At 53.7% G+C, this 27,150-nt stretch overlaps 1 protein-coding gene and 1 non-coding gene across 9 annotated transcripts; both read left to right on the forward strand.

Annotated features, from left to right (window-relative positions):
* The first annotated feature begins 409 nt into the window (after nt 1-409).
* TNPO2 (transportin 2) lies at nt 410-26,822 on the forward strand. 8 transcript variants are annotated; one of them, XM_010361649.2, is made up of 26 exons: nt 410-604; nt 942-1,121; nt 3,377-3,488; nt 5,040-5,115; nt 5,199-5,348; nt 9,302-9,408; nt 9,502-9,635; nt 9,716-9,797; nt 9,871-9,993; nt 10,101-10,219; nt 13,727-13,787; nt 13,879-14,044; nt 14,250-14,402; nt 19,158-19,383; nt 19,587-19,758; nt 20,180-20,266; nt 20,349-20,456; nt 20,552-20,710; nt 22,140-22,227; nt 22,414-22,512; nt 23,045-23,140; nt 23,826-23,931; nt 24,152-24,251; nt 24,331-24,405; nt 24,546-24,673; nt 24,756-26,822. In XM_010361649.2, exons 3-25 carry the CDS (start codon nt 3,390-3,392, stop codon nt 24,651-24,653), a joined length of 2,694 nt encoding a protein of 897 aa, XP_010359951.1. In that variant the 5' UTR covers nt 410-604; nt 942-1,121; nt 3,377-3,389; the 3' UTR covers nt 24,654-24,673; nt 24,756-26,822. The 8 variants fall into 8 exon arrangements, with proteins under 8 accessions (XP_010359951.1, XP_010359950.1, XP_030792180.1 ...); XM_010361648.2 differs by having other exon boundaries at nt 1,010-1,121; XM_030936314.1 differs by lacking the exons at nt 410-604; nt 942-1,121 and adding an exon at nt 1,675-1,888.
* LOC115899461 lies at nt 19,435-19,504 on the forward strand. The gene has a single exon (XR_004059162.1). It is a non-coding gene; the product is annotated as a small nucleolar RNA SNORD41 (small nucleolar RNA).
* Nucleotides 26,823-27,150: the final 328 nt, after the last annotated feature.

The raw sequence follows: 27,150 nt of genomic DNA on the forward strand, positions 1-27,150 counted from the left end.
CAATGTGGACCACACATGCAGCAGGGGCTACTTTCTTCTGCCCCAAGGCTTGCGCAGGGCCGCTGGAAATTTGCCATATTATATGAAGGGGGTGAACCTTAACAAATTGTCTCCTGCATCCCAAACTCGCTCCCCATCTGATCTTTATCTGGGGCAGCCCCCAGATTTGACCAGAAAGCTCTTATCGTTCACATCCGCCCCAGGAACCCCCAATCCAGCCCCAGCTCCCCAGTCTCACTCTTCTGTTCCCCATGCACCTCGGTTGGTCTAGAGACCCTCCTCCCAATTTGATTCTCAGCCAAAACCCCAAAGCGCGGCGACCCTGGCGCGTGGCAGGACGGGATTTGTAGTTCCAGGGTTTATCGGAGGGTGGGGGAGAGGGAGGCCTTTACGCATGCGTTTGTGGCGGCTTTCTGCACGTGTTTCTCAGCCCAGGTTTCAGTCCAGCGCAACTAGCTACCTCGGAATCCCAACTGCTCCTTTAGGGTGTCTTCCGCGATTCTTCGAGTGGAGTTAGGCGCCTGCCGACACTTCCCTAACCTTGGAGGCCCAGTACTTGCTTTTCATGAATGAACGGAGCCGGGACTGACTTTGCCTACGGCAAGTGGGTTGAGATAGCTGTTCCCCTCCTTCAGGCAGGGGCAGAAATTGACCTGTGCCTCTCGAGGGTCAAAAAGTTCCTCAGATCAGGGCTGGGTTGTTCTTTGGGATTAGAGCCGGTGAATTCATTAAATATCGGCTTAGGGAGGGGCTGAATACAGTAAAAGAACAGCCTTGAGCCTTGGAGGGTAAAGCCACGTTTTTAAGGGACAAGTTAGAGCTGGCCAGGTGATGCTTAACTTGGATGATCTCTAATCGCGCGAACTGCTCTTTTACCCATTTGACAAGTGGGGAAACTGAGGCTTCAAGTGGCAGGAGGTCTCCCACTTTGTTATCGGCAGGACAGGGAGGGGAAACCAGGACGCTCCAGGGTCTCCAGCTCTTTACCATCTGCTCCTCTCTCGAGAAGGAAAAACGGTGCCCTACTGTCTTCAGACGTCGCAAGGATCGCGAAGATTTCTTTCTTCATGACCCTGCTCTTGCCAGAATTTCCTGCGCTGTTCCACCTCATTCAACTTCAGGTAGGGAAAGGGATGAGGCCTGGTTCAAAGTTTATTTTATTAGTTCATTTCGTTTTATTCAAAAATTTATATCCTTGTGGCTTTTTTTATCTCCTTGTAAAAACTGTCAAAACAGTACGGGAAAATAATGCAAAAATTGGTGGAGGCTTCTGTAGGAATCCGGCTTATCTCAGGCACTTACTTTGTCCTGCTTTCTTTCCTTTGTCTCTGGGCTGTAAAGACCATGCTCAACTCTTTCCTTGCGCGCACACAGCGTACTCCTCCCAAGTACCTCTGGATGGGGGAAGGGAGGCACATTTCAATTTTTAGTGGAGGAAGGTGACAAGGAGGTCGCTGGCTCTGGCCGAGGGGTTCCTGGATCCATCACACACAGAAAGTCCCCACGCGCTACCAAACTCCTGGTTGCAGCTAAAGAGCTTGCGGTCAGGTCAGTGTAAAATGCTAGGAAAACGAGACACTGGGAGGACCGGCCGGCTAGAGAGGCCAAAGAAAGGGCCACTCTTTCGTCACGTGACCGGGCCTCGTCTCAGCCCGGGTTTCCCAAGTGCCAGGGCACATGTGAAGGCTGAACCTTCCGATTGGCTCGGCAGGACCAGTTTAAACGGAGTACGGGAGCCGCGGCGGCTCACCTACGGCCGCGTTTTTCTTTTTTTCTTTTTCTTTTTTTTTTTTTTTTTTTTTTAATTCTCTCTCTTTGGCTCCCTCCTTCCGCGCGAGTCTCTGGAGAAGCCGCAGCGCGAATTGCCGCCGCTGCTGCCCGGGGCCGGGTAAGTGGGCCTCACTCAGCCCGACCCTCTTGGCCCTGGCTTGCGTCGACCCCCGCCGGGCACCGGGCCTGCGCCGCGCGCGGCCCGGGCGTCGGGGCCGCGCCCGACCGGGAAAGGCCGGGAACCCGGTTGGGCCCGATCCTCCTGGCTGCTAGAACGGGTCGGGCGGGGGAGGGGGGAACCGAGCAGAGCTTAGGGGGTGGGGCCTCGGAGCCTGGCCATGTCGGGGCTCAGCAAGAAGAGGGCCAGTGGGACTGCTGGGGTCGGGCTGGAGGGGATCTGATTGGGGGAAGCGTCTGGGGACTGCTTGGGGCCTGACTGGGGGACGTCGCGAGGATCGGGTGTGTGTAGGGGCCTGTTTCGGTGGGGCTTGGTTGGGTCTGATTGGGGGAGGCCGCACTGAAAAGTTGAGCGGGGAGGGGGGAGGGGAGCTTGTTGGGACCCTGACAGGGAGGGGCGTCAGACTTCGGCCTAGAGGGTTTTCCTGGATCTGACTTCGAGGCGTCGCTGGGATCCGTTGAGGGGAATGCCCCGGGGGGTGTTCACCCAGGCCGAACTGGGGGAGGCTGCAAGGATAGGGCCAGGGGGTTACCGACACGAGGTGGTGGGGGGCTCTGCCGAACTTGACTGGGAGAGGCAACAGAGATCCGTCAGCAGGGGTTACTGCTGACTGGGTCGGAGGGGATTTCAGGGGGAGCCTTGGCCAGACCTGATTGGGGAAGGCGACTGGGATCTGTCCAGGGGGCTCCTATAGTGGGTTGGCCGGGCTTGGCTGGCTCTCATTTGAAGAGGCAACAGAGACTTATCTGGGGACTGCTTTGGGCCTGATTAAGGGGAATTCTTAGAATTTGGCTAGGCCACAGAGAGGGATATCTGGCTTCCGCTGAGCTTGAAGGGCAGGAACAGGGGACAGGCGAGATCAGGACGATCGTCTTGGGACGGTGCATCTGGGGAAGCTCAGAAATTGGACTAGGGCAGGAGGCCTCTGGGATCTGGCAGAGGTTAAGGGCCGAGTGTCGGGGGAAGGGGACTCTTCAGGGACTGTGCCTGCACAGAAGAGACCACGGGGGCCGGGGCGCTATCACGGTCTGGGGCGGGGCCCCTGGATGTGGAGGCGGCTGGGCCCTCGCCCAGCCGCTGCGAGGGAGGTAGAAGCCTTCGGGCTCGGAGCCGGGGTCGGCGGCATGGGCCACCCTGGGACGAGGGCTCTTCGCTGGGTCCCGTGAGGATCCGCCGGGCCCCGCCGCCGCCGCCGCCTGTGGCCCGCTTCCACATCCCCCCTCCCGCGCTCCCGAGCCCGCGACTGCGCGGCCGAGGATGGCGCAGCTGGCGGGGACCCCGCACTTGGGCGGGCGTGGATCGGAGGCCTCCGCCTGTCCGTCGAGGGCGTTCCCGTCGTCATGCGGCCACCGCGGCCTCAGGGGCTCCACCTGGGTCTCACACAGAGCCCCAGAGACCCAGCGCTGACCCCGGCCCCTACCCCCGCAGCTTGCCTTGCGCCATGGACTGGCAGCCAGACGAGCAGGGCCTGCAGCAGGTCCTGCAGCTGCTCAAAGACTCACAGTCGCCCAACACAGCCACTCAGCGCATCGTGCAGGATGTATCCTTCCTTCCTTCTGGGGCTGGGGGAACCGGGTAGATGTATGCAGTTTCCAAAGGCCAGAGAGAGAAAGAGAGGAACTGACTCCCCCAGTCCCCAGATTTTTTCTGCTGTGAGGAGGATCTGCCCTGGACAGAGAAGGATTAGAATTCCTGGGTCCCATTTCCAGAGCTGCGGGGATTGTTATGGAAAATGATGAAAATTCCTAATGTTCATTGAACGCCAGCATCTACTCCATTAACTGTTAAAGTAGGCCGTGGCCCTCACAGGGTGGCTCATGTCTGTAATCAGAGCACTTTGGTAGGCCGAGGCAGGTAGATCGCTTGAGCCCAGGAGTTTGAGACCAGCCTGGGCAATATAGGGACACCCCCCCATCTCTACAAAAAATACAAAAAATAGCTGGGTGTGGTGGCATGCACATGTAGTCCCAGCTACTTGGGAGGATGAAGTGAGAGGATGGCTAGAGCCCAGAAGGTAGAGGTTGAGGTGAGTTGAGATTGTGCCACTGTGCTCCAGCCACCCTGGGCGACAGAGCCGGACCGCGTCTCAAAAAAAAGATACAGGCCAGGCACGGTGGCTCACGCCTGTAATCCCAGCACTTTGGGAGGCCGAGGTGGACGGATTGCCTGAGGTCAGGAGTTTTGAGACCAGCCTGGCCAACATGGAGAAACCCTGTCTGTACTAAAAATACAAAAATTAAGCCAGATGTGGTGGCAGAAGCCTGTAATCTCAGCTAATCAGGAGGCTGAAGCAGGAGAATCGCTTGAACCCGGGAGGCGGAGGTTGTAGTGAGCCGAGATCGCGCCACTGCACTCCAGCCTAAGTGACAAGAGTGAGACTCTGTCTCAAAATAAATAAATAAATAAATAAATAAATGTTTAAACCATGAGCATGACTCATTCCAAAATTTGGATTCCCTCTTTTTTTTTTTTTTTTTACAAAAAAGGTACCATGGCCTGTTACTGGGGAGAGTTGACTAGTAGCTGCCACTTTAAGAGGAGTGGGATTCTCCTTTCCTCTCCTGCTCTGGCTGGGTCTTCAGGAGTGGATGGGAAACTAAGACATTTCCACCCAACTCCTTGTATGATTTTTTTTTTTTGAGATGGAGTCTTGTTCTGTCGCCCAGACTGGAGTGCAATGGCATGATCTCGGCTCACTGCAACCTTCACCTGCTGGGTTCAAGCAATTCTTCTGCCTCAGCCTCCCAAGTAACTGGGAATAGAGGCATGCACACATCATGCCCGGCTAATTTTTTTGTATATTTAGTAGAGATGGGTTTCACCATGCTGGCCAGGCTAGTCTTGACCTTGTGATCCGCCCGCCTCAGCCTCCCAGAAAGTGCTGGGATTACAGGTGTGAGCCACCGCACCTGGCCCCTTGTATGAATTTGACGTGTCTGAGGTGCTCTGTGTCATTGTGGGCTTATTAGGGAGCGGGATCCCCCAGGAGCTAGCAGCCTGGTCCCAGTGGTCAGAGATAGTGTCAGGTACATAGTGAGGGGGCCTGGCCAGGCAAGGCCTCTGTCTTCCAAGTCCCTTAACAGCCTGGCAGAAACTCAAACAACTCAATCAGTTTCCTGACTTCAACAACTACCTGATTTTCGTCCTGACCAGACTCAAGTCAGAAGGTACGCCCTCTGCTCCCTTCCATGCGATCGGGACCCTGCTTTCTCCCCCGTGGGCCCCTGAACCTCAGCCTTCCTCCTCCCAGATGAGCCAACGCGCTCTCTCAGCGGCCTCATCCTCAAGAACAACGTGAAGGCGCACTATCAGAGCTTCCCACCCCCTGTGGCAGACTTCATCAAACAGGAGTGTCTCAACAACATTGGCGACGCCTCCTCGCTCATCCGAGCCACGATTGGTGAGAGGGGTAGCGGGGGTTGGCCTCTGAGAACACACTGAACTCTCACTCTCAGACAAGAGGCTTCTCAGCATGTTAAGTGTAGTGCTTCACAGAATGCTCCAGCACCCTCTATGGCGGTACTATTACTATTGCCATTTGATAGATGAGGAAGCTGAGGCGCTGAGCTATTAAGAGACCTGTCTGAGTAAGTAGCAAAAGTCAGAAACAGCTGAGGCAGTGCAGGGCCACGCTCTGGAACCACTCCCTCCTGAAACAGTCCTTCTTGCCTCTGAGACAGTCATGCAACATCTAGAATTTTGTATTAGGCCTTGGACTGAGTGCTAAGGGTATAGCAGTTAAAATACGCAGGTATTCATGTTTCAGGTGCAACGTGAACTAGGTTTTCAGCAGACCCTTTTCTGACTCTTGGAAGGTGGCCTGAGGAAGTTACAGAAAGATGACTAAGAACTGGCCGGGCGTGGTGGCTCACGCCTGTAATCCCAGCACCTTTGGGAGGCTGGGGTAGGCGAATCACCTGAGGTTGAGTTCAAGACCAGCCTGGCCAACATGGTGAAACCCCGTCTCTACTTAAAAATACAAAAAAATTAGCTGGCCAGGCACAGTGGCTCACGCCTGTAATCCCAGCACTTTGGGAGGCCGAGGTGGGCAGATCGTGAGGTCAGGAAATTGAGACCATCCTGGCCAAGATGGTGAAACCCCGTCTCTACTAAAAATACAAAAAATTAGCTGGGCATGGTGGTGGGCGCCTGTAGTCCCAGCTACTCGGGAGGCTGAGCCAGGAGAATTGCTTGAACCCAGGAGTTGGAGGTTATAGTGAGGCAAGATGGTGCCACTGCACTCCCGCCTGGCAATAGAGCAAGACTCCATCTCAAAAAAAAAAAAAAAAAAATAAGCTGGGCATGGTGGTGAGCATCTATAATCCCAGCTACTCAGGAGGCTGAGGCAGAAGAATCGCTTAAACCCAGGAGGCAGAGGTTGCAGTGAGCCGAGATCACGGCACTACACTCCAGCCTGGGCGATGGAGCAAGACTCCGTCTCAGAAAAAAAACAGGCTGGGCGCAGTGGCTCAAACCTGTAATCCCAGCACTTTGGGAGGCCGAGATGGGTGGATCACGAGGTCAGGAGATCAAGACCATCCTGGCTAACACAGTGAAACCCTGTCTCTACTAAAAAAAAATACAAAAATCTAGCTGGGCGAGGTGGAGGACGCCCGTAGTCCCAGCTACTCGGGAGGCTGAGGCAGGAGAATGGCTTAAACCTGGGAGGCGGAGCTTGCAGTGAGCTGAGATCCAGCCACTGCGCTTCAGCCTGGGCGACAGAGCAAGACTCCGTCTCAAAAAAAAAAAAAAAAAAAAGACTTTTGGCTGGGCGCGGTAATTCACGCCTATAGTCCTAGCACTTTGGGAGGCCAAGGCAGGCGGATCACTTGAGGTCAGGAGTTGGAGACCAGCCTGGCCTACATGGTAAAACTCCATTTCTACTAAAAATACAAAAAATTAGCTGGGAATTGTAGCTTGGTGGGGTACCTGTAATCCCAGCCACTCGGGAGGCTGAGGCAGAAGAATGGCATGAGCCTGGGAGGCGGAGGTTGCAGTGAGCCGAGATAACGCCACTGTACTCTATCCTGGCCAATGGAGTGAGATTCCATCTCAAAAATAAAAAGTGACTTTTAGTCCCGCAAAAACCCCCAGGCCAGTAGTAGGATCTGGACTTCCTGAGCTCATTCTATATGCCAGGCTCTTCGCTAAGTCATTGAAACTTACTGATAACCAGGCTAAGCGCGGTGGCTCACGCCTCTAATCCCAGCACCTCAGGTGGATCACCTGAGGTCAGGAGTTTGAGACCAGCCTGGCCAACATGGCGAAACTCTATCTCTACTAAAAATACGAAAATTTGCTAGGTGTGGCAGCAGGCACCTGTAATCCCAACTGCTTCAGAGGCTGAGGCAGGAGGATTACATGAACCCAGGAGGTGGAGGCTGCAGTGAGCTAAGATTGCACCACTGCACTCCAGCCTGGACTACAGAGTGAGAATCCATCTCAAAAAAAAAAAAAGAGAAAAATAAACCTACTGATAATCTTAGTTAGGAGGCTGGTTTTTTTTTTTTTTTTTTTGAGACGGAGTCTCTCTCTGTCACCTGGGCTGGAGTGTAGTGGCGCGATCTCAGCTCACTGCAAGCTCCGCCTCCCGGGTTCACGCCATTCTCCTGCCGCGACCTCCCGAGTAGCTGGGACTACAGGTGCCCGCCACCGCACCCAACTAATTTTTTGTATTTTTAGTAGAGACAGGGTTTCACCATGTTAGCCAGGATGGTCTCGATCTCCTGACCTCGTGATCCGCCCGTCTTGGCCTCCCAAAGTGCTGGGATTACAGGCGTGAGCCACCGTGCCTGGCAGAGGCTGGTTTTCTTTATCTCTTCTGAGGGCTGGAAGCACTGAGGCACAGAGAGTGAGGGGATGTGGCTAAGGTTCCACAGTCCTCACTGTGTACCTACCCACTGCAGGGAGCACCTTTCTCTCATGGACAGTTTCCACCCTTGGGAAACAGTGCCATCTCATGGCAGTAAATAACCATCTCTGCACTTAACAGAACACATATCCAGCTCTGTCACCAGATACGTGCCCTGTCCTGGCACCTCAGATGCCTGCTCTATGTGACTCCTGGATGTCTAATAGGCAGTACAAGCATCCCTGCCACCTTCCTGCCCTTACCTCCTTTCCCTCTCTCCCCTCCCACTCTCTGCCCAGCCCCAGTGGCTTCTTACCTATCTGTTAGCACATCATGCCTGTCCTTACGCCAGGCCTTCGCACCATAGAGTCCTCTGCCTGAGATGCCCTTTTCCCAGAAACCTGGATGATTCCTCCCTTGCCTCCTTCACCTCCTTCAGGTCTTGCCTCAGATACCAAGATGTCACCTCAATGAGGCCTGCTCTGGCTACCCAATTTAAAGTTGCTAGCTTCACCTACAGCCCTTTCTCACCATCTTTTCTGCTGTATTTCTCCCCTTAGTCCTTGGCATGTGGCCCCTCCCAGTTGTTTGTTTTTGTTTTGTTTTTTTGAAATGGAGTCTTGCTCCATCCCAGGCTGGAGTGCCGTGGCGTGATCTCTGCTCACTGCAACCTCCGCCTCCCAAGTTCAAGCAATTCTCCTGCCTCAGCCTCCCGAGTAGCTGGGATTACTGGTGCCCCCCACCACAGCCAGCTAATTTTTGTATTTTTAGTAGAGATGGGGTTTTGCCATGTTGGCCAGGCTGGTCTCAAACTCCTGATCTCAAGTGATCCACCCACCTAGGTCTCCTAAAGTGCTGGGATTACAGGCATGAGCCAGCTATGCACGTCCCCTCCCAGTTTTTTTGCTAATTTATCTTTACTTCGTAGCTTACTTCCAGCTCCCAAGGGTGAGGATTTTGTGTTTTGCTCTGTGCTGTGCTTTAGGGCCTGGAACAGAGTTGACTCACAGTAAGGTTCAGGGTGCTTACTGAGTCAAGGAGTACCCTTCTACCTATGTCAAGGCCAGGAGCGGTGACTCACGCCTGTAATCTCAGTGCTTTTGGAGGCTGAGGCAGGAGGATTGCTTGAGGCCACGAGTTTTAGGCCAGCCTCGGCAACATAGTGAGATCCCATCTCTACAAAAAATGTTAAAAATTAGTTGGGCATGGTGGCATGTGCCTGCAGTCCCAGTAACTCAGGAGGCTGAGGCGGGAAGATGGCTTGAGGCCAGGAGTTCAAGGCTGCTGGGAACTATGATTGTACCACAGCAATCCAGCCTGGGCAACAGAGCAAACTCTATCTCTTAAAGAACAACAACAACAACAACTAAAAAAGAGGGGGGATGTGGAGGGGATACATGGGCTAGGGGACAAAAAGGCAGCACTAGGGGTGCCCAGTGGGAGGGGAGGTGCTGGGCAGCCCCCGCCCGGCCTCAGGCAGCGTCCTTTCCTGGCCGCCCCAGGCATTCTCATCACCACCATCGCTTCCAAGGGTGAGCTGCAGATGTGGCCCGAGCTGCTGCCCCAGCTCTGCAACCTGCTCAACTCGGAGGATTACAACACTTGTGAGGTAGGCGAGAAGCCACAGATGGCCAGAGCGGGTATGGGGGGCTGGGACCACCACCTACCACCCACCTTTGTCTCTCTGCCCCTCTGCACTCAGGGAGCCTTTGGAGCCCTGCAGAAGATCTGCGAAGACTCATCAGAGCTTCTGGACAGTGACGCGCTCAACAGGCCCCTCAACATCATGATCCCCAAGTTCCTGCAGTTCTTCAAGCACTGCAGTCCCAAGATCCGGTGGGTGCAGCTCTCTGGGGGCTTCCAGGGAACCTGGAGTGGGCAGGTTCAGGGTGACCCATGTGTCTGCTCCCCGCCAGGTCCCACGCCATCGCCTGTGTGAACCAGTTCATCATGGACCGGGCTCAGGCACTGATGGACAATATTGACACCTTCATTGAGGTGGGACGCTGGGCTGGGGGTGGACAGGGTGAGGACCAAGGGCCCCTACAGCTGACCCTTTTCCTCCCTGCAGCACCTATTTGCCCTGGCCGTGGATGATGACCCCGAGGTGCGGAAGAATGTGTGCCGCGCCCTGGTGATGCTTCTGGAAGTGCGGATCGACAGGCTCATCCCCCACATGCACAGCATCATCCAGGTGTGCATGGTCGAGGCCAGCCCAGGTGGGCAGGCAAGGGGCCGGTGGCAGGGGTCAGGGAGCCATCCCTAGCCAGGCCAGACCTCAGCTTCTCCCCGCTATCACAGTACATGCTGCAGAGGACCCAGGACCATGATGAGAACGTTGCCCTTGAGGCCTGTGAGTTCTGGCTGACGCTGGCCGAGCAGCCCATCTGCAAGGAAGTCCTGGCCTCCCATCTGGTCCAGTGAGTACTGCTGCTGTCTACTGTCCCACCCCAGCTTCGACCCCTTTCTATGCCTCTGCCTTCCCTTCTGGTCACCTGCTATGCTTCTCTCAGTCCACATCCTTATCAGTTTATATTCAGTGTATATTTATGTGTAAGTGGCAAAAATGCCACTTTTTAAAGACTTCAAAATTAGGTAACTGATAGGTGGAAAGAAATGAAAAATCAATGGCCGTGCACGGTGGCCGACGCATGTAATCCCAGCATTTTGGGAGGCTGAGGCAGGCAGGTCACGAGGTCAGGAGATCGAGACCAGCCTGGCTAACATGGTGAAACGCCATTTCTACTAAAAATACGAAAAATTAGCTGGGTGTGGTGGTCCGCGCCTGTAGTCCCAGCCACTCAGGAGGGTGAAGCAGGAGAATCGCTTGAACTCTGGAGGCTGAGGTTGCAGTGAGCCAAGGTCACATCACTGCACTCCAGCCTGGGTGATAGAGCAAGACTCCGTCTCAAAAAAAAAAAAAAAAATCAACAAAGGCTTCAGGTGTGGCTGTATCCAGGAGCTCAAAGGATGTGAAAGGCATCTATGTGGTCTCAGATCTGCTTCCCTTGTGTTGGCTTCATTCTTAGGCACATAGGCACAACCTTCCCTCTGGGTAGTGCTGTAGCCTTCTGTGCCCTTGCAGCTTAGGAACTTCCGAGTAAAGAAATTTTTGACCAGTGTTTCCAACAAAAGTCCTAAAACTAACCCTCCTTGACAAACTTGGATTGCTTGCCTCTCTCCAAATCATTTTTTTTCTTTTTTATTTTGAGACAAGGTTTTGCTCTGTCATCCAGGCTGGAGTGGAGTGGCATAATTATGGCTCACTGCAGCCTTGACCTCCCAGCTGAAGCAATCCTCCTACCTCAGCCTCCCAAGTAGCTGGGATTACAGGCACATCCCACCACACCCAGCTAATCTTTTCTAAGTTTTAGTAGAGATGAGGTCTTGCTAAGTTGCCCAGGCTGGTCTCAAACCCCTGACCTCAAGCAATCCTGTCTCAACTCCTAAAGTGTTGAGATTACAGGCGCGAGCCACTGCACCCAGCCCCCAAGTCATTGTTATTACTATTTTTTAATTTTTGTTTTTGAGACGAAGTCATACTCTGCTGCCCAGGCCGGAGTGCAGTGGCACAATCTCGGCTCACTGCAACCTCCGCCTCCCAGGTTTAAGCGATTCTCCTGCCTCAGCCTCCTGAGTAGCTGGGATTACAGGTGCCTGCCACCATGCTCAGCTAATTTTTGTATTTTTAGTAGAGATGGGGTTTCACCATATTAGTCAGGCTGGTCTTGAACTCCTGAGCTCATGATCCGCCTGCCTTGGCCTCCCAAAGTGCTGGGATTACAGTCGTGAACCGCTGCGCCTGGCCTTATTTATTTATTTATTTATTTATTTATTTATTTAATTTAAAAACACAGAGTCTCACCCTGTCTCCCAGGCTGGGGTGTAGTGGCGTCATCTTGGCTCACTGCGACCTTCATCTCCCCAGATTCTCCTGCCTCCGGAGTAGCTGACACGACAGGCGTGTGCCACCAAGCCCAGCTGATTTTTTGTATTTTTAGTAGAGACGGGGTTTTACCGTGTTAGCCAGGATGGTTCAAGCGATTCTCCTGCCTCAGCCTCCTGAGTAGCTGGGATTACAGGTGCTTCCCACCATGCTCAGCTAATTTTTGTATTTTTAGTAGAGACGGGGTTTCACCATGTTGGTCAGGCTGTTCTCAAACTCCTGAGCTTGTGATCTGCCCGCCTCAGCCTCCCAAAGTGCTGGGATTACAGGCGTTAGTCACCGTGCCAGGCCAATTTTTTTATTTTTAGTAGAGACAGGTTTTCACTATGTTGGCCAGGCTGGTCTCGAACTCCTGACCTTGCGTTCTGCCCACTTCGGCCTCCCAAAGTGCTAGGATTACAGGCGTGAGTCACTGCGCCCAGCGTATTTTTGTATTTTTATTTATTTATTTATTTATTTATTTATTTATTTATTTATTTATTTATCATTCATTCATTAAAGGTGAGGTCTCACTATATTGCCCAGATTGGTCTCAAACTTATGGTCTCAGGCAATTCTCCCTGCATTGGTCTCACAAAGTGCTAAAATGACAGGTGTGAGCCCCCATGCCCGGCTCCAAATTATTATTGATAGCAATCTAGGGCTGGGCGGACGGCTCCTGGGGAGTGATGAGACCTAGATCAGCAGGTGATGAAGGCTCTGTCACTTCCAACTCTGGGCTGCAGCTGAGGGGCTGGCTGCCTAGTCTGTTTGCTCCCCTACCCTGGCTAGTCTCTGCCCTGTCTCAGGAAGGTGGCCAGGAATAGGAGTGCACGTCCCTGCCTTAATGTTGTGCTAGGGACTGGGCACCACACCAAGATTTTCAGTGTATTCAGGGGTCTGTAATTCACTGAGTGGCCAGGCCAGGGTCAAGAGCTTTCCTGCAGGCTGAGTGCCATGGCTCACGCTCTAATCCTAGCACTTTGGGAGGCCGAGGCAGGAGGATTGCATGAACCCAGGAGTGTGAGGCTGTGGTGAGCTGTGATTGCACCAGTGTACTCCAGCCTGGGTGATAGGATTAGACCCTAATTCTTTTTTTTTTGGAGACAGAGTCTCGCTCTGTCGCCCAGGCTGGAGTGCAGTGGCCGGATCTCAGCTCACTGCAAGCTCCGCCTCCCGGGTTTACGCCATTCTCCTGCCTCAGCCTCCCGAGTAGCTGGGACTACAGGCGCCTGCCACCTCGCCCGGCTAGTTTTTTGTATTTTTTAGTAGAAACGGGGTTTCACCGTGTTAGCCAAGATGGTCTCGATCTCCTGACCTCGTGATCCACCCGTCTCGGCCTCCCAAAGTGCTGGGATTACAGGCTTGAACCACCGCGCCCGGCTGACCCTAATTCTTTAAAAAAAAAAAAAAAAAAAAAAAAAAACCTTTCTGTGGAGGCAGGAGTGGCATCATTTATATCTTTTTTTTTTTTTTTTTTTTTTTTTTTTTTTGAGACGGAGTCTCGCTCTGTAGCCCAGGCTGGAGTGCAGTGGCCGGATCTCAGCTCACTGCAAGCTCCGCCTCCCGGGTTCACGCCATTCTCCTGCCTCAGCCTCCCGAGTAGCTGGGACTACAGGCGCCCGCCAGGTCGCCCGGCTAGTTTTTTGTATTTTTAGTAGAGACGGGGTTTCACCATGTTAGCCAGGATGGTCTTGATCTCCTGACCTTGTGATCCGCCCGTCTCGGCCTCCCAAAGTGCTGGGATTACAGGCTTGAGCCACCGTGCCCGGCCCCATTTATATCTTAATCATAGAGACAGAGACTAGGTTCTGATAATTCCCCAGAGGGAAATGGATCGATGTGCACCTAGCAGTATCATCATGCTCTGCAGGGTCTGCTCTGTGGCTGACTGGTGGGCTGGTCACCCTGTTGGCACCTGTTTGCCTCCTCCCCAAGCTGTGTCTCCCCCCAACTTTTGCCATGGCCCCTGCATCCCCATAAACAGCCCCTCTCTGTGCAGGTTGATCCCCATCTTGGTGAATGGGATGAAGTACTCGGAAATTGACATCATCCTGCTCAAGGTCAGGCAGGGCCCACCCAGCATGGGTGGGCATGGTCATGGGTGTCGTGGCTGTGGTCCCCAAAGAACTTAACAGTCTGCCTGTCCCCCAGGGGGATGTGGAGGAGGACGAGGCCGTCCCTGACAGTGAGCAGGACATCAAGCCACGCTTCCACAAGTCACGCACGGTGACACTGCCCCACGAAGCTGAGCGGCCCGATGGCTCCGAGGACGCGGAGGATGACGACGACGATGATGCTCTCTCCGACTGGAATTTGAGTGTGTGCCCCTACCTGGGGGTGGGGGTGGGGTGGCAAGCCCAGGACTCCCTCTTGGGAGGTGACTGGAAGCTGAGGCAGAAGCTGATTAGAAGCTGATCGTGAAGATTCTGATCATGATTTCTGATCCTGGGAGTGGAGTCCAGGAGGTCCACCACCTGCCTGAGGGGCCGCCCTGAGCCTTCCCGTTGTCTCCCCTTCCCCAGGGAAGTGCTCAGCGGCGGCACTGGACGTCCTCGCCAATGTCTTTCGGGAGGAACTGCTGCCCCACCTACTCCCGCTACTCAAAGGCCTGCTCTTCCACCCCGAGTGGGTGGTCAAGGAGTCGGGCATCCTGGTGTTGGGAGCCATTGCCGAGGGTGAGTGCGCCTAATCTCTGAGCCCCGTGCTGGCATGAGACTGTGTAGGGCTGGCCCACATTACTGGCCACATCAAAGGCTCAGTTCTCTCTGGAGGCCTACTCACCCCACTCCAAACAGCTCTGAGATCTCAATTCTCCCCTTGGTTTTGGGCCTGAAAGGAACCCCTGGAACCCCACAATGCAAGGGCTCTTGTTCATTCTCAGAGGCAGGCAGTTCTTTCATGTTGTAAGCATAATTACAGCAACAACGATAATAACAGCCAGCATAGCTGCATGCTTGCCCCGTGCACTTACATTGACAAACATCCTTGGCCCTCACCACCACCTGATGAGGTGGGTGCCGGATCCCAGTTTCAAAGATGGGGAAACTGAGGTACAGAAAGATTGATGCCAGTTCCTTACAGTCACCCAGGGTGCGTCTGGGCCTTAAACCTGTTCCTGGCTGCCAGGCTGGCCTGCCAGAGTCAGTAGTAAACCATGGTAGGTGGTGTCCATCAAATTCAACTTGGTGTCCTGTAATCGGTGGGGTTTTCAGGCTCCCATGGTCCCGATGGGACATAAAACTTGTTACAGGAGGGCTTTGTGAGTCTGTCGGAGGCATGATATGCCATTGCCTTAGCATCCAGAGCTGTGCCAAATATTTCTCGCATGGCAGCAAAAACCCTTAACCTTCTAAGCTTTCATCATTTGTTTAAAATTTGTCTAGTTACTGTGGTGCACGCCTGTAATCCCAGCTACTCAGGAGGCTGAAGCAGGACAATTGCTTTAGCCCAAGAGTCTGAGACCAGCCTGGGCAACGTAGGGAGACCTTCTTTCTTTTTTTTTTTTTTTTTTTTTTTTTTTTTGAGACGGAGTCTCGCTCTGTCACCCGGGCTAGAGTGCAGTGGCCGGATCTCAGCTCACTGCAAGCTCCGCCTCCCGGGTTTACACTATTCTCCTGCCTCAGCCTCCCAAGTAGCTGGGACTATAGGCGCCCGCCACCTCGCCCGGCTAGCTTTTTTTTGTATTTTTTAGTAGAGACGGGGTTTCACTGCATTAGCCAGGATGGTCTCGAACTCCTGACCTCGTGATACGCCCGTCTCGGCCTCCCAAAGTGCTGGGATTACAGGCTTGAGCCACCGCGCCCGGCGGGAGACCTTCTTTCTACAAAAATTTTTTTAAAAAGGCCAGGTGTGGGGCCGGGCGCGGTGGCTCAAGCCTGTAATCCCAGCACTTTGGGAGGCCGAGACGGGCGGATCACAAGGTCAGGAGATCGAGACCATCCTGGCTAACACAGTGAAACCCCCTCTCTACTAAAAATACAAAAACTAGCCGGGCGAGGTGGCGGGCGCCTGTAGTCCCAGCTACTCGGGAGGCTGAGGCAGGAGAATGGCGTAAACCCGGGAGGCGGAGCTTGCAGTGAGCTGAGATCCGGCCACTGCACTCCAGTCCGGGCGACAGAGCGAGACTCCGCCTCAAAAAAAAAAAAAAAAAAAAAAAAGGCCAGGTGTGGTGGCTCATCATGTCTGTAATCCTAGAACTTTGGGAGGCTGAGGCAGGCAGATCGTTTGAGCCCAGGTGTTCAAGACCAGCCTGGGCAATATAGTGAGACCTCATATCTACCAAAAAAAACCCTAAAAAACCTGATAAAATTAGCCAGCGTGGTGGTAAGTTCCTGTAGTCCCAACCAATTGGGAGGCTGAGGTGAGAGATCAAGGCTGCAGTGAGCCATGATTTTGCCACTGCATTCCAGCATGGGGAACAGAGTGAGACCCTGCCTCCAAAAAAAAATTTGTGTAAGGAAATGTTTCGACATGTATTATGTGTTTAATGTATCTGATATCTCATGTTAATAGGGTATATATCACGTAATACGCTTGTATATGTTAATAGATTACATAAGCTGTGTTATCTATCTATTTTTTTGAGACTGAGTCTTGCTCTCTCGCCAGGCTGGGGTTCAGTCGTGTGATCTCAGCTTACTGCAACCTCTGCCTCCCAGGTTCAAGCGATTCTCCTGCCTCAGAAGAGAATCTGAGCTAATTTTTTTATATTTTTAGTAGAGACAGGGTTTCACCACCTTGGCCAGGATGGTCTCGATCTCCTGACCTCATGATCTACCTGCCTTGGCCTCCCAAAGTGCTGGGATTACAGGTGTAAACCACCTTGCCCAGCCAGCCACTGTGCCTGGCCTCTTTTTTTTTCTTTTTTGAGACAGAGTCTTGCTCTTATCGTCCAGGCTGGAGTGCAGTGGCATGATCTCAGCTCACTGCAACAACACTCTGGTATCGAACTCCTGACCTTGTGTTGCATGAGCTCCTGGGTTCAAGCAGTTCTCCTGCCACAGCCTCCAGAGTAGCTTGGGATTACAGGAATCCTCTACCAAGCCTGGCTAATTACTTTTTTTTTTTTTTTTTTTGAGACAGAGTTTCACTCTTACTGTCCAGGCTGGAGTGCAATGGCGCAGTCTTGGCTCACTGCAGCCTCCACCTCCCGGGTTCTAGAGATTCTCCTGCCTCAGCCTCCCGAGTAGTTGGAATTATAGGTGTCCACCACCATGCCCGGCTGATTTTTTTGTAGTTTTAACAGAGACGGGATTTCTTTCACCATGTTGACCAAGCTGGTTTCGAACTCCTGATCTCAGGTCATCCATCCACCTCAGCTTCCCCAGAGTGCTGGGATTACAGGCGTGAGCCACTGCATCCAGCCTGTATTACATGTTTTGGTAAAAAGATCTATCCTGAGCTCAAACTGGTAAACATAGATGTTGTGTCTTGGATTGTTGGGGATGTGCTATTATCTTTCTTCTCTTTAAATAAAAGAGCAGTGTTTGTGATCTTTAAAAAAAAAAAAAAAAAAAGGCCGGGCGCGGTGGCTCAAGCCTGTAATCCCAGCACTTTGGGAGGCCGAGACGGGCGGATCACGAGGTCAGGAGATCGAGACCATCCTGGCTAATACGGTGAAACCCCCGTCTCTACTAAAGAATACAAAAAACTAGCCGGGCGACGAGGCGGGCGCCTGTAGTCCCAGCTACTTGGGAGGCGGAGGCAGGAGAATGGCGTGAACCTGGGAGGCGGAGCTTGCAGTGAGCTGAGATCCGGCCACGGCACTCCAGCCTGGGCGACCGAGCCGGACTCGTCTCAAAAAAAAAAAAAAAAAAAAAAAAAAAGATGGCTGGGTGTAGTGGCTCAAGCCTGTAGTCCCGGCACTCTGGGAGGCCAAGGTGGGTGGATCACCTGATGTCAGGGTTTCAAGACCAGCATGACCAACATGGTAAAACCCCATCTCTACTAAAAATACAAAAATTAGCCAGGCGTGGTGGCACATACCTGTAGTCCTAGCTATTGGGAGGCTGAGGCACGAGAATCACTTGAACCTGGGAGGCAGAGGTTGCAGTGAGCGGAGATCACACCACTGCACTCCTCCCTGGGGGACACAGCGAGACTCCATGTCAAATAAAACAAAACATTTTTTAAAAGGGCTGGGCAGTGGCTCACGCTTGTAATCTCAGCACTTTGGGAGGCCAAGGTGGGTGAATCAACTAAGGTCAGGAGTTCGAGATCAGCCTGGCTAACACGGTGAAACCCCTATACTAAAAATACGAAAAATTAGCTACGCATGGTGGCCGGCGCCTGTAGTCCCAGCTACTCGGGAGATTGAGGCAGGAGAATTGCTTGAACGAGGGAGGCAGAGGTTGCAGTGAGCTAAGATTGTGCAGCTACACTTCAGCTTGGGCAACAGAGCAAGACTCTGTCTCAAAAAAAAAAAAAAAAAACATTAAAAAGTTAAACAAAAATAACATGAAATAGAAAAATCACAAACGACCGGGCACCTATAATCACAGCACTCTGGGAGGCTGAGGCCAGGGGATCACGTGAGGTCAGTATTTTGAGACCAGTCTGGCCAACATGGTGAATCGCCTCTACTAAACCGTCTCTACTAAACATATAAAAATTAGGTGGATATGGTGGCAGGTGCCTGTAATCCCAGCTACTTGGGAGGCTGAGGCAGGAAAATCACTTGGGAGGCAGAGGCTGCAGTGAGCCGAGATCACGCCATTGCACTCTAGCCTGGGCGACAGAGCAAGACTCCGTCTCAAAAAAAAAAAAAACTTCACAAACATCTTAAGAACTGGTTCAAATGCAAAGTGCTTTTATTCCATTTGGGTCACTGCTGCCCCATAAAACCCCACTCACTATGTAAGGGAGCCAATTTTGAATTAATGCATGACCAGATAAACTAACACGGGCTCTTTGGCTGGGCTTGATGGCTCATGCCTGTAATCCCAGCACTTTGGAAGTCCAAGGCGGGTGGATCACGAGGTCAGGAGACTGAGACCATCCCGGTCAACATGGTAAAACCCCGTCTCTACTAAAAATACAAAAAATTCCCCAGGCATGGTGGCAGGGGACTGTAATCCCAGCTACTCGGGAGGCTGAGGCAGGAGAATTGTTTGAACCATGAGGTGAAGGTTGTGGTGAGTCATGATCGTACCACTGCACTCCAGCCTGGGCGACAGAGTGAGACTCTGCCTCAAAAAAAAATAAAGATAACCTGGGGCTTTGGGATGAGAGGCTTCTGCTGTTTCCCCTCCTGCGCCTGCCTTTCCCTGGCTCTGTGAAATGATTCTGGGTCAGTGATTTCACCTCTAAGCCTCAGTTTCCCTATATGTTGTTTGCGGCTGACTTTCTCTCCATAGGGTAGGTGGTGGCTGGGGCTAGCTTGCTCCTGGGGCCCAGTCAAACTGCCCCCTCCTGGTTCCCTTTCCTTGTAGGCTGCATGCAGGGCATGGTGCCCTACCTGCCCGAGCTGATCCCGCACCTGATCCAGTGCCTGTCGGATAAGAAGGCCTTGGTCCGCTCCATCGCCTGCTGGACACTGAGCCGCTATGCCCACTGGGTGGTCAGCCAGCCGCCCGATATGCACCTCAAGCCCCTGATGACAGAGCTGCTCAAGCGCATCCTGGATGGCAACAAGAGGGTGCAGGAGGCGGCCTGCAGGTGACCCTGGACCCCTGATCCCACAGCCCCCACTCTCCACTGGCCACCCTCTGGGAAGTGATGACACCTGTGACTGTTGATGTGTCACTGATTTCTCTCATATTCGTACTGGCTGATCCTGAGTTGTCCTCCCCCACTGCCCATGGCCCAGTGCCACCTGCCATAGTCCACTGAGCCCCCCGCCTCATCCTCCCTTCTGCCAGTGCTTTCGCCACCCTGGAGGAAGAGGCCTGCACGGAGCTGGTGCCCTACCTCAGCTACATCCTGGACACACTCGTCTTTGCCTTTGGGAAATACCAGCACAAGAACCTGCTCATCCTCTACGATGCCATTGGCACCCTGGCCGACTCTGTAGGCCACCACCTCAACCAGCCGGTGAGACCCCAGAGCGGCTCCTGCCTCCCGATCCCTGTGCCCCTGGGCATCCAGTGATCTGGTGGCAACCCCGTGTTGCACGCCAGGGACGTGGCCATACCTCGACAGGCAGACAGACAGACCCGGCCCCGCCCTCGCCCTGCTCCCAGTCTAGTGGGGGAGAAAGACAGTTATGAGACAGCGTGGTAAGTGCTGTGCTTCGGGAACCAGGAGGCGGTGACCCAGGCTCCCAGGGGGGTGGGGTGGGGAGGACAGTGCTTGGACAGGTGAGAAGAATGAAGGCCTCGAGGTCTGGCCAGATGGCAGGCCTTTCAGGATTCCATGAGCAAGGCGCTCAGGCCTCATCACTCGGGCAACAGGTGCCTGAGTCACAGTCTGCCACCCCGACCCAGGGAGCGCCAATTTCATGCTCCCTCTCCAGGAATACATCCAGAAGTTGATGCCCCCACTGATCCAGAAGTGGAATGAGCTCAAGGACGAAGACAAGGACCTCTTCCCCCTGCTGGAGGTGAGTGGGCTCCTGCCCCTCTCCCGAAGCCCATCCTGCCCACCCCGCCTGAGTTCTCCCCATCTGCTTTCCTCCCTGCCAGTGTCTGTCATCAGTGGCCACCGCCCTGCAGAGTGGCTTCCTGCCTTACTGTGAGCCCGTCTACCAGCGCTGCGTCACCCTGGTGCAGAAGACGCTGGCTCAGGCCATGGTGAGCACCCCCACGCCCATCACCTATGCTTCTGCATTGGCCTGCCTTGGGCCTGCTCTCCACTCACCCTTGCCCCTGTCCCCATCTGTGTCTAGATGTACACCCAGCACCCTGAGCAGTATGAGGCTCCCGACAAGGACTTCATGATCGTAGCGCTGGATCTGCTCAGCGGCCTGGCTGAGGGCCTGGGTGGTCACGTGGAGCAGCTGGTGGCCCGCAGCAACATCATGACACTGCTGTTCCAGTGCATGCAGGTGGGTGGGGACCTGGACAGTGATGACACCCAGCAGCCTGCATGGGCTGCCCCTGGCGGGGACTCAGGGCTTGGTTGTGCGCAAAGAAAATCAGGGAAAAGGGGCTGTTCTAATTATTTTAAACAGTAATCCTGGAGGCTGAGGCAGGAGGATGGCTTGAGCCCAGGTGTTTGAGACCAGCCTGGGCAACATAGTGAGACCCCAGTTCTAAAATTAAAAAAAATTTTTTTAAGAAGCAAACAGTATTGGAAATAGAAAATATGAGGCCAGGCGCTCAAGCCTGTAATCCAGCACTTTGGGAGACCATGGCAGGTGAATCACTTTAGGTCAGGAGTTTGAGACTAGCCTGGCCAACATGGTGAAATCCTGTCTCTACTAAACATACAAAAATTAGCCAGGCGTGGTGGCGGGTGCCTCTAATCCCAGCTACTTGGGAGGCTGAGGCAGGAGAATTGCTTGAACCCAGGAGGCAGAGGTTGCAGTGAGCTGAGATCATGCCACTGCACTCAAGACTGGACAATAGAGTGAGCCTCTGTCTCTTTAAAAAAAAAAAGATAGAAAACATGAAAGCCCAAGTCCCTGCCAAGGCACAGTTGGCTCTCCATATCTGTGGGTTCTACATCCCAAGATTCAAGCAACCTCAGACTGAAAAAACTCAGAGGAAAAATTATATCTGTACTGAACACATACAGACGTTTGTTCTTGTTATTATTCCCTAAACAACACAGTATAACAACTATTCCCATACTGTTGACATTGTATTAGATATAAGTGATTTAGAGATGATACTAAGTGTACAGGAGAATGTGCATAGGTGCATATGCAAACAGTATGCCCCCCGCCCGCCCCCTACCTTTTTTTTGAGACAGAGTCTCACTCTGTCACCCAGGCCGGAGTGCAATGGTGCGATCTCAGCTCACTGCAACCTTCACCTCCCGGGTTCAAGCAGTTATCCTGCCTCAGCTTCTAAAGAAACTGGGACTACAGGCATGTCCCACCATGCCTGGCTAACTTTTTTGTATTTTTAGTAAAGACAGGGTTTTGCCATGTTGGCCAGGCTGGTCTCAAACTCCTGACCTCAAGTGATCTGCCTTCCTCGGCCTCCCAAAGCCCTGGAGATGATAGGCATGAGCCACTGTGCCCGGCCCTAACACTATGCCACTTTATATCAAGGAGTTGCACATTCGTGGATTTTGATAGCTGCAGGGACCTGGGAAAGTATCCCCCACGGATACTGAGGGATGACTGTTGGGCACTGCCATCTCCCATTTGCAGATGTGGACTGGAGGCTAGGGAGGTTAAGGAACAGCTGGGAGCCCTAGAACTGGAAAGTGGCAGAGGCTGGACATGCACCAGGGACTGTGCCCCCTCAGCTCTCGTGGTTAGGAGGAGGGGAGCCTAGCCACACTGATATTTCTTGAATCCCCAGGACTCGATGCCTGAGGTCCGGCAGAGCTCCTTTGCCCTCCTGGGAGACCTCACCAAAGCCTGCTTCATCCATGTCAAGCCCTGTATTGGTACGACACTCGCCTTGTCCCTAACCCATGACCCCAGCCCCGGCCTCAAGTGATGGAGAGCAATACCCAGGGATGACTGTGACCACATTGGGATGTATTCGTACTGTCTGATGGGGCCTGCTGGACTAGGTCTGCAGCTTACCCCAGCTGTCCCTCGTGCTCAGCACTCGTGTTTCTCCCCACCAGCCGAGTTCATGCCCATTCTGGGAACCAACCTGAACCCAGAGTTCATCTCGGTCTGCAACAACGCCACCTGGGCCATTGGTGAAATCTGCATGCAGATGGGTGAGTGCCCTGCAAGTGGCAACAGGCCCCTCCCCATTAGCCTGTTCTCAACCTGGGGGCGGGAGCCTAGCTCTGACTGACAGCTTCCGTCAAGGGAAGTCTCTGGGGGATCGTCATGGGTGGAGCCAAGCAGAAAGGTCATTTGTGATTGGCTTTGCCAAAGAAGCGATAGGAGGGCTGTTCTGATTGGACCGTTTTGTGTAGTTGGCTAAAAGACTCACTCGGATTGATTGGGTGACTTTGGCCCTCACTCGAATTGATTGGGTGACTTTGGCTGCTTTTCCTTTGACTTGGGCAGCGTATTCTCACCTTAGCGACTCCAGAGAAGCCTCTGATGCTTGGAGCGTGTGGGTCTGTCCCTGCTGACCAGGGATTCTGGGTGGGGATTAGCCGGAGAAGGTCTTTTGTTTCCTCACTGGTAGTGGTTGGCCAGTCTCTGGTTAGGACTGGGGTGAGTGAGTGACGGGAGCAGCCCCGAGGCCCCCTGTGGGTGAAGGGGGCTGTGCAGTTCTCTGATTGGGTGCTCCACCAGGGGCCGAGATGCAGCCTTATGTGCAGATGGTCCTCAACAACCTGGTGGAGATCATTAACCGACCCAACACACCCAAGACACTGCTGGAAAACACAGGTGGGCACCCGGCCCCGCTGCTGCCTGCACCCCTATCTGTCTTCTGGAGGTGGGGTTTCTGGGCTGGGAGGGGCATCAGAAAGGGCCTTGTCAAGAAACCAAAGAGGGTGTCTGGAAGTAACTGGAAGGAGGCACTGGGAGAAGCCCCAAGAAAGATGCAGCCTCAGGCTGGGTGCAGTGGCTCACACCTGTAATCTCAGCACTTTGGGAGGCAGATCACCTGAGGTCAGGAGTTCAAGACCAGCCTGGTCAACGTGGTGAAACCCCATCTCTATTAAAAAATACAAAAATTAACCGGGGGTGGTGGCGCGTGCCTGCAATATCAGCTACTCAGGAGGCTGAGGCAGGTGAATCTCTTGAACCTGGGAAATGGAGGTTGTAGTGAGCCAAGATCATGCCACTGCACTCCAGCCTGGGCAACAGAGCAAGACTGCATCTCAAAAACAAAACGAAACAACAACGAAAAAAAAACAAGAAAGAAAGAAAGGGAAAGGAAAGAAAGAAAGATAGATGCAGAGAGACCTGGGAAGAGACTCAGGTGTGATGGGGAGGACCCCTGGCTGGGCCAAGCTTGGGGGACCAGGGTGGCTGCAATAACCATTCCCTTGGGGCTCATGGGACGGGGCTTGGTGCCTTGTGCCAGAGGCCCCGCCACGTACCGTCCCGGGGCCGCTCGGGGTTGCAGGTCGTCTGACGAGTTCCTCTGCCATTCCAGCCATCACCATCGGCCGCTTGGGCTATGTGTGCCCCCAGGAGGTGGCACCCATGCTGCAGCAGTTCATCCGGCCTTGGTGTGTGTCCACGTGTCAAGCCTGCTGTGTGGTGGGCGGGACGGGCCCAACTCCCTCCCTCGCCTGTGCACTTCCAGCCCCATCTACCTACTGACTCCCTGCCCTGCCCCACCCCCACAGATGCATGTCCCAGGCCCACTCACTGATCCCCAGTGACCCAGCCCTCCACAGATGCATGCCCTGCCTGCCCTCTGACTTCTAGCTGCTCACCTTCCCACAGGTGCACGTCCCTCAGGAACATCAGGGACAACGAGGAGAAGGACTCAGCCTTCCGCGGCATCTGCATGATGATCGGTGTCAACCCAGGGGGCGTTGTGCAGGTTGGGGCAGCTGGGCTCTGAGGGCAGGCGCGGGCGCTGGGCTCGAGCGGCCCCTCACCTGGGATCCGTCACGTTTCAGGACTTTATTTTCTTCTGCGATGCTGTAGCCTCCTGGGTGAGCCCGAAGGATGACCTTCGGGACATGTTTTATAAGGTGAGGCTCTGGGCCCTGATCTAGTTCTGGGAGCAGGCAGGGGTGAGACCATCTGGTAACAACGGGGCCTGCGGATGGGGGAAGAGGTGCACTCCCCTTGTTCTGCCCCTGCCTACCCCTCACCACCACCCTCCCCACAGATTCTCCACGGCTTCAAAGACCAAGTTGGGGAAGATAACTGGCAGCAGTTCTCTGAGCAGTTCCCGCCGCTGCTCAAGGAGAGGCTGGCGGCTTTCTACGGGGTCTAGGTGATCATGGAGACTGCCAGGTGAGGAGGCCGCAGCTGGCGAGCCAGCACTGTCTTGGGGGCCAAAGGGTCCCAGACCATGACCTTCCTCCTCCCCCTGCAGGTTTCTGTCTGCGTTGTCGTCGGAGGGATTACTGGGGAGTGCACTGCATCCAGAAGTCGCTGTGCCCTGGTTGAGGGGGGTTAGGGAGGAGTGAGTGGGACTCAAATCCAGATGCCTTCCCCGTCCGTCCGTCCGTCCGTCCACTTGCCCTCCTGGCAGGTGGGTGGGGCCACCATGCTCATCCTACAAACGGGGAGGTGGGGGGGACTTCTGGTGGGCAAGGGCCCCTGGGCTCTAATAGGGTCATCTCTGGCAGCCCACTTGGGCCAGCTACATGGGAGGGAGGAATCTACACAGCTGACCGAATCCAGCTTCGGATGAGGTGAGGGAGGAGCAGGTCAGGAAGGGGACCCTTGTAGGGACGCGTACACTCACACGGACACACGTGGCCACACGCGTGTGCGGGTGCCATAACCGGCGAGGCTGGGCCAGCCGCTCCACCATTTCCCCGACTGCATGGAGACAGTAGAATTAGTGAACCCCTGAGTTAACCCGTAAGGCCTTCCGTGTAACCTGCATCTAGAGTTTAAGAAGCTTCTGCTGTTTTGCCGGAATTGGCGGTGACTGGGGAGGGCTGGGTGGGTGGGGGGCCTCAGGCGGGATCTCGGGGCGGGGGGAGGAGGATGGTGACCTTGGGGGTCGCCCTGTCAGCACACACATGCTTGGGACCTGCTCCACACACTCCCTGCCAGCTTTGTTGCAGCCTCAGCTGGTGTGTCTCCGTCCTTGTCCTAGCCTAGCTCGCAGGGTGAGAACCACTGGAGTGGCTGGGGCTGGCCAGAGGTCACCCTTTCTCCTTCCTGTGTGCTCCAGTGGCTTTTGAAGACACTGGGCTGGGACCTTTTTCCTGAAGAGAGCTGGGTGTAGCCAGAGCTTCTGGCACCTACCCCTAGCATCTCTCTCTGTAAGCAGCTTCAGGGGCAGTCCGTTTCTCTGTGCTTCTGAAAGCCCCCTTCTCACATTTCAGGCCTGAGTTTTAACTCAAGGGCCAGGGCAGGGGCATTTGATTGATGATGACAGAGGACACAGGTTTATGCTTTGCCAGCAAGAAGGAAAACCGAGGCTTGGCGGAAGGGAAAGGTGGTGTGTCCCCTGTTCCCTACTCCATCTCACTGGGACTTCCTGCTCATCATAGTACCCAGTGAGCCCAGAGATATACTAGACTGGGTCAGCAATTCTAGAGAACCTTCCGGAATAGTCTGGGGACACGGTCAAGGTGGCAGGGGCTCCCCTAGAGAGGGTGGGGGTGTAGTTATTTCCCAGTTGGTCAGAAAACTGGGCCCTGGAGACCCCCTTAGCATTTTTTCCCTTTTTTTTCCTTCCTTGCTTTTTACTTCTTTGGGGAGCCCCTTGTGTTTTGGAGTTTGACTGGAGTCTGGCATCCTGGGGCCTGCTCCATCCATTCCTCCTGGGCCCCAGACCCTCCATCCTAGCCCTGTGTCTTTCCAGAGTCAGGGTCAGGCCCCGCCTCTATTCCAAGGGGCACTCAGTACACATTCCATAAATTAGCTGGATGTCCCTGCCCGCCCACCCCATGAAACTCGAGCAGGTCTCTGGAAGCCATTTGTTTAAAAAAAAAAAAAAAAAAAAAAAAAAAAAAAAAAAGTTTAAAAAATACCTTTAATTTTCTGGTAATTCCAGTTCTTTGGAGCATCCTCTGCTGGGTCTTGGGGTGTGTGGATGGATTGGCTGTCTGATGGGATTGGTAACCCCTCACTACTCAAGATGGGGGGATACAAACACCTTCAGGGAAGGGGAGCCTGGTTCTTCTCGTTTTCCTTTTTTTTTTTTTTTTAAAAAAAAACTATTTAATTTTTTAATTTATTTTTGGTTATTTTTTGCACAATGAAGTTTCAGCTTCTCAACCTTCTCCCCTAACCAGGGCTGTGGACCCAGACTGGCCTTGAGCCACAGTCCCTCTTTCCCTCCTCCCCTCTTCACCCTCTTCCCCCTGCGGGCTCCCGGGTCTGTCCATTTGTTACTGTGCTGTGCTGGGGATTGGCGCCGAGGTGGCGTGAGATTCCACTTGTGTAGAACTTTGTTGAGTAAAGATCAGTTTCTTGTGAACTCCTTAGTCTGTGGCTTCCTGTGTCCTTGGCTTTGGTAGTAAAGAAATGTGGGGGGCACCCGGGATACTTGAGAGTGGGAAGATAGATGAATGTGAAAGATGGAAGATTAAATTTGTTAACATACATGAAATGTGCAGCTCATTCTCTGGGACTTCAGCTCACTAAGGGTGAGCCATTAGTATCACAGCCCAGGTTCAAGACGCCCCTCTGCCGTACTCTAAACTGAGTGGTAAGGGGTGAGGCCTTGCGGCACTCTTATCATCAGCTAACCCTGGGTCAAGGTTTTCGTACAAGGCTCAGCCCAGCCCCAGGCCTGAGGAAAATTT

Source organism: Rhinopithecus roxellana, chromosome 8, assembly GCF_007565055.1.
Source record: "Rhinopithecus roxellana isolate Shanxi Qingling chromosome 8, ASM756505v1, whole genome shotgun sequence".
Lineage (NCBI taxonomy): Eukaryota > Metazoa > Chordata > Mammalia > Primates > Cercopithecidae > Rhinopithecus > Rhinopithecus roxellana.

What these genes read in the sequence shown, in the direction of transcription:
- TNPO2 (XM_010361649.2), top strand. Translation starts at nt 3,390, where the DNA reads ATGGACTGGCAGCCAGACGAGCAGGGCCTGCAGCAGGTCCTGCAGCTG. An exon ending in TCTCTCCGACTGGAATTTGA is followed by an intron (nt 14,045 to 14,249) that starts GTGTGTGCCCCT and finishes CCCCTTCCCCAG; the next exon opens with GGAAGTGCTCAGCGGCGGCA. An exon ending in GTGCAGGAGGCGGCCTGCAG is followed by an intron (nt 19,384 to 19,586) that starts GTGACCCTGGAC and finishes CCCTTCTGCCAG; the next exon opens with TGCTTTCGCCACCCTGGAGG.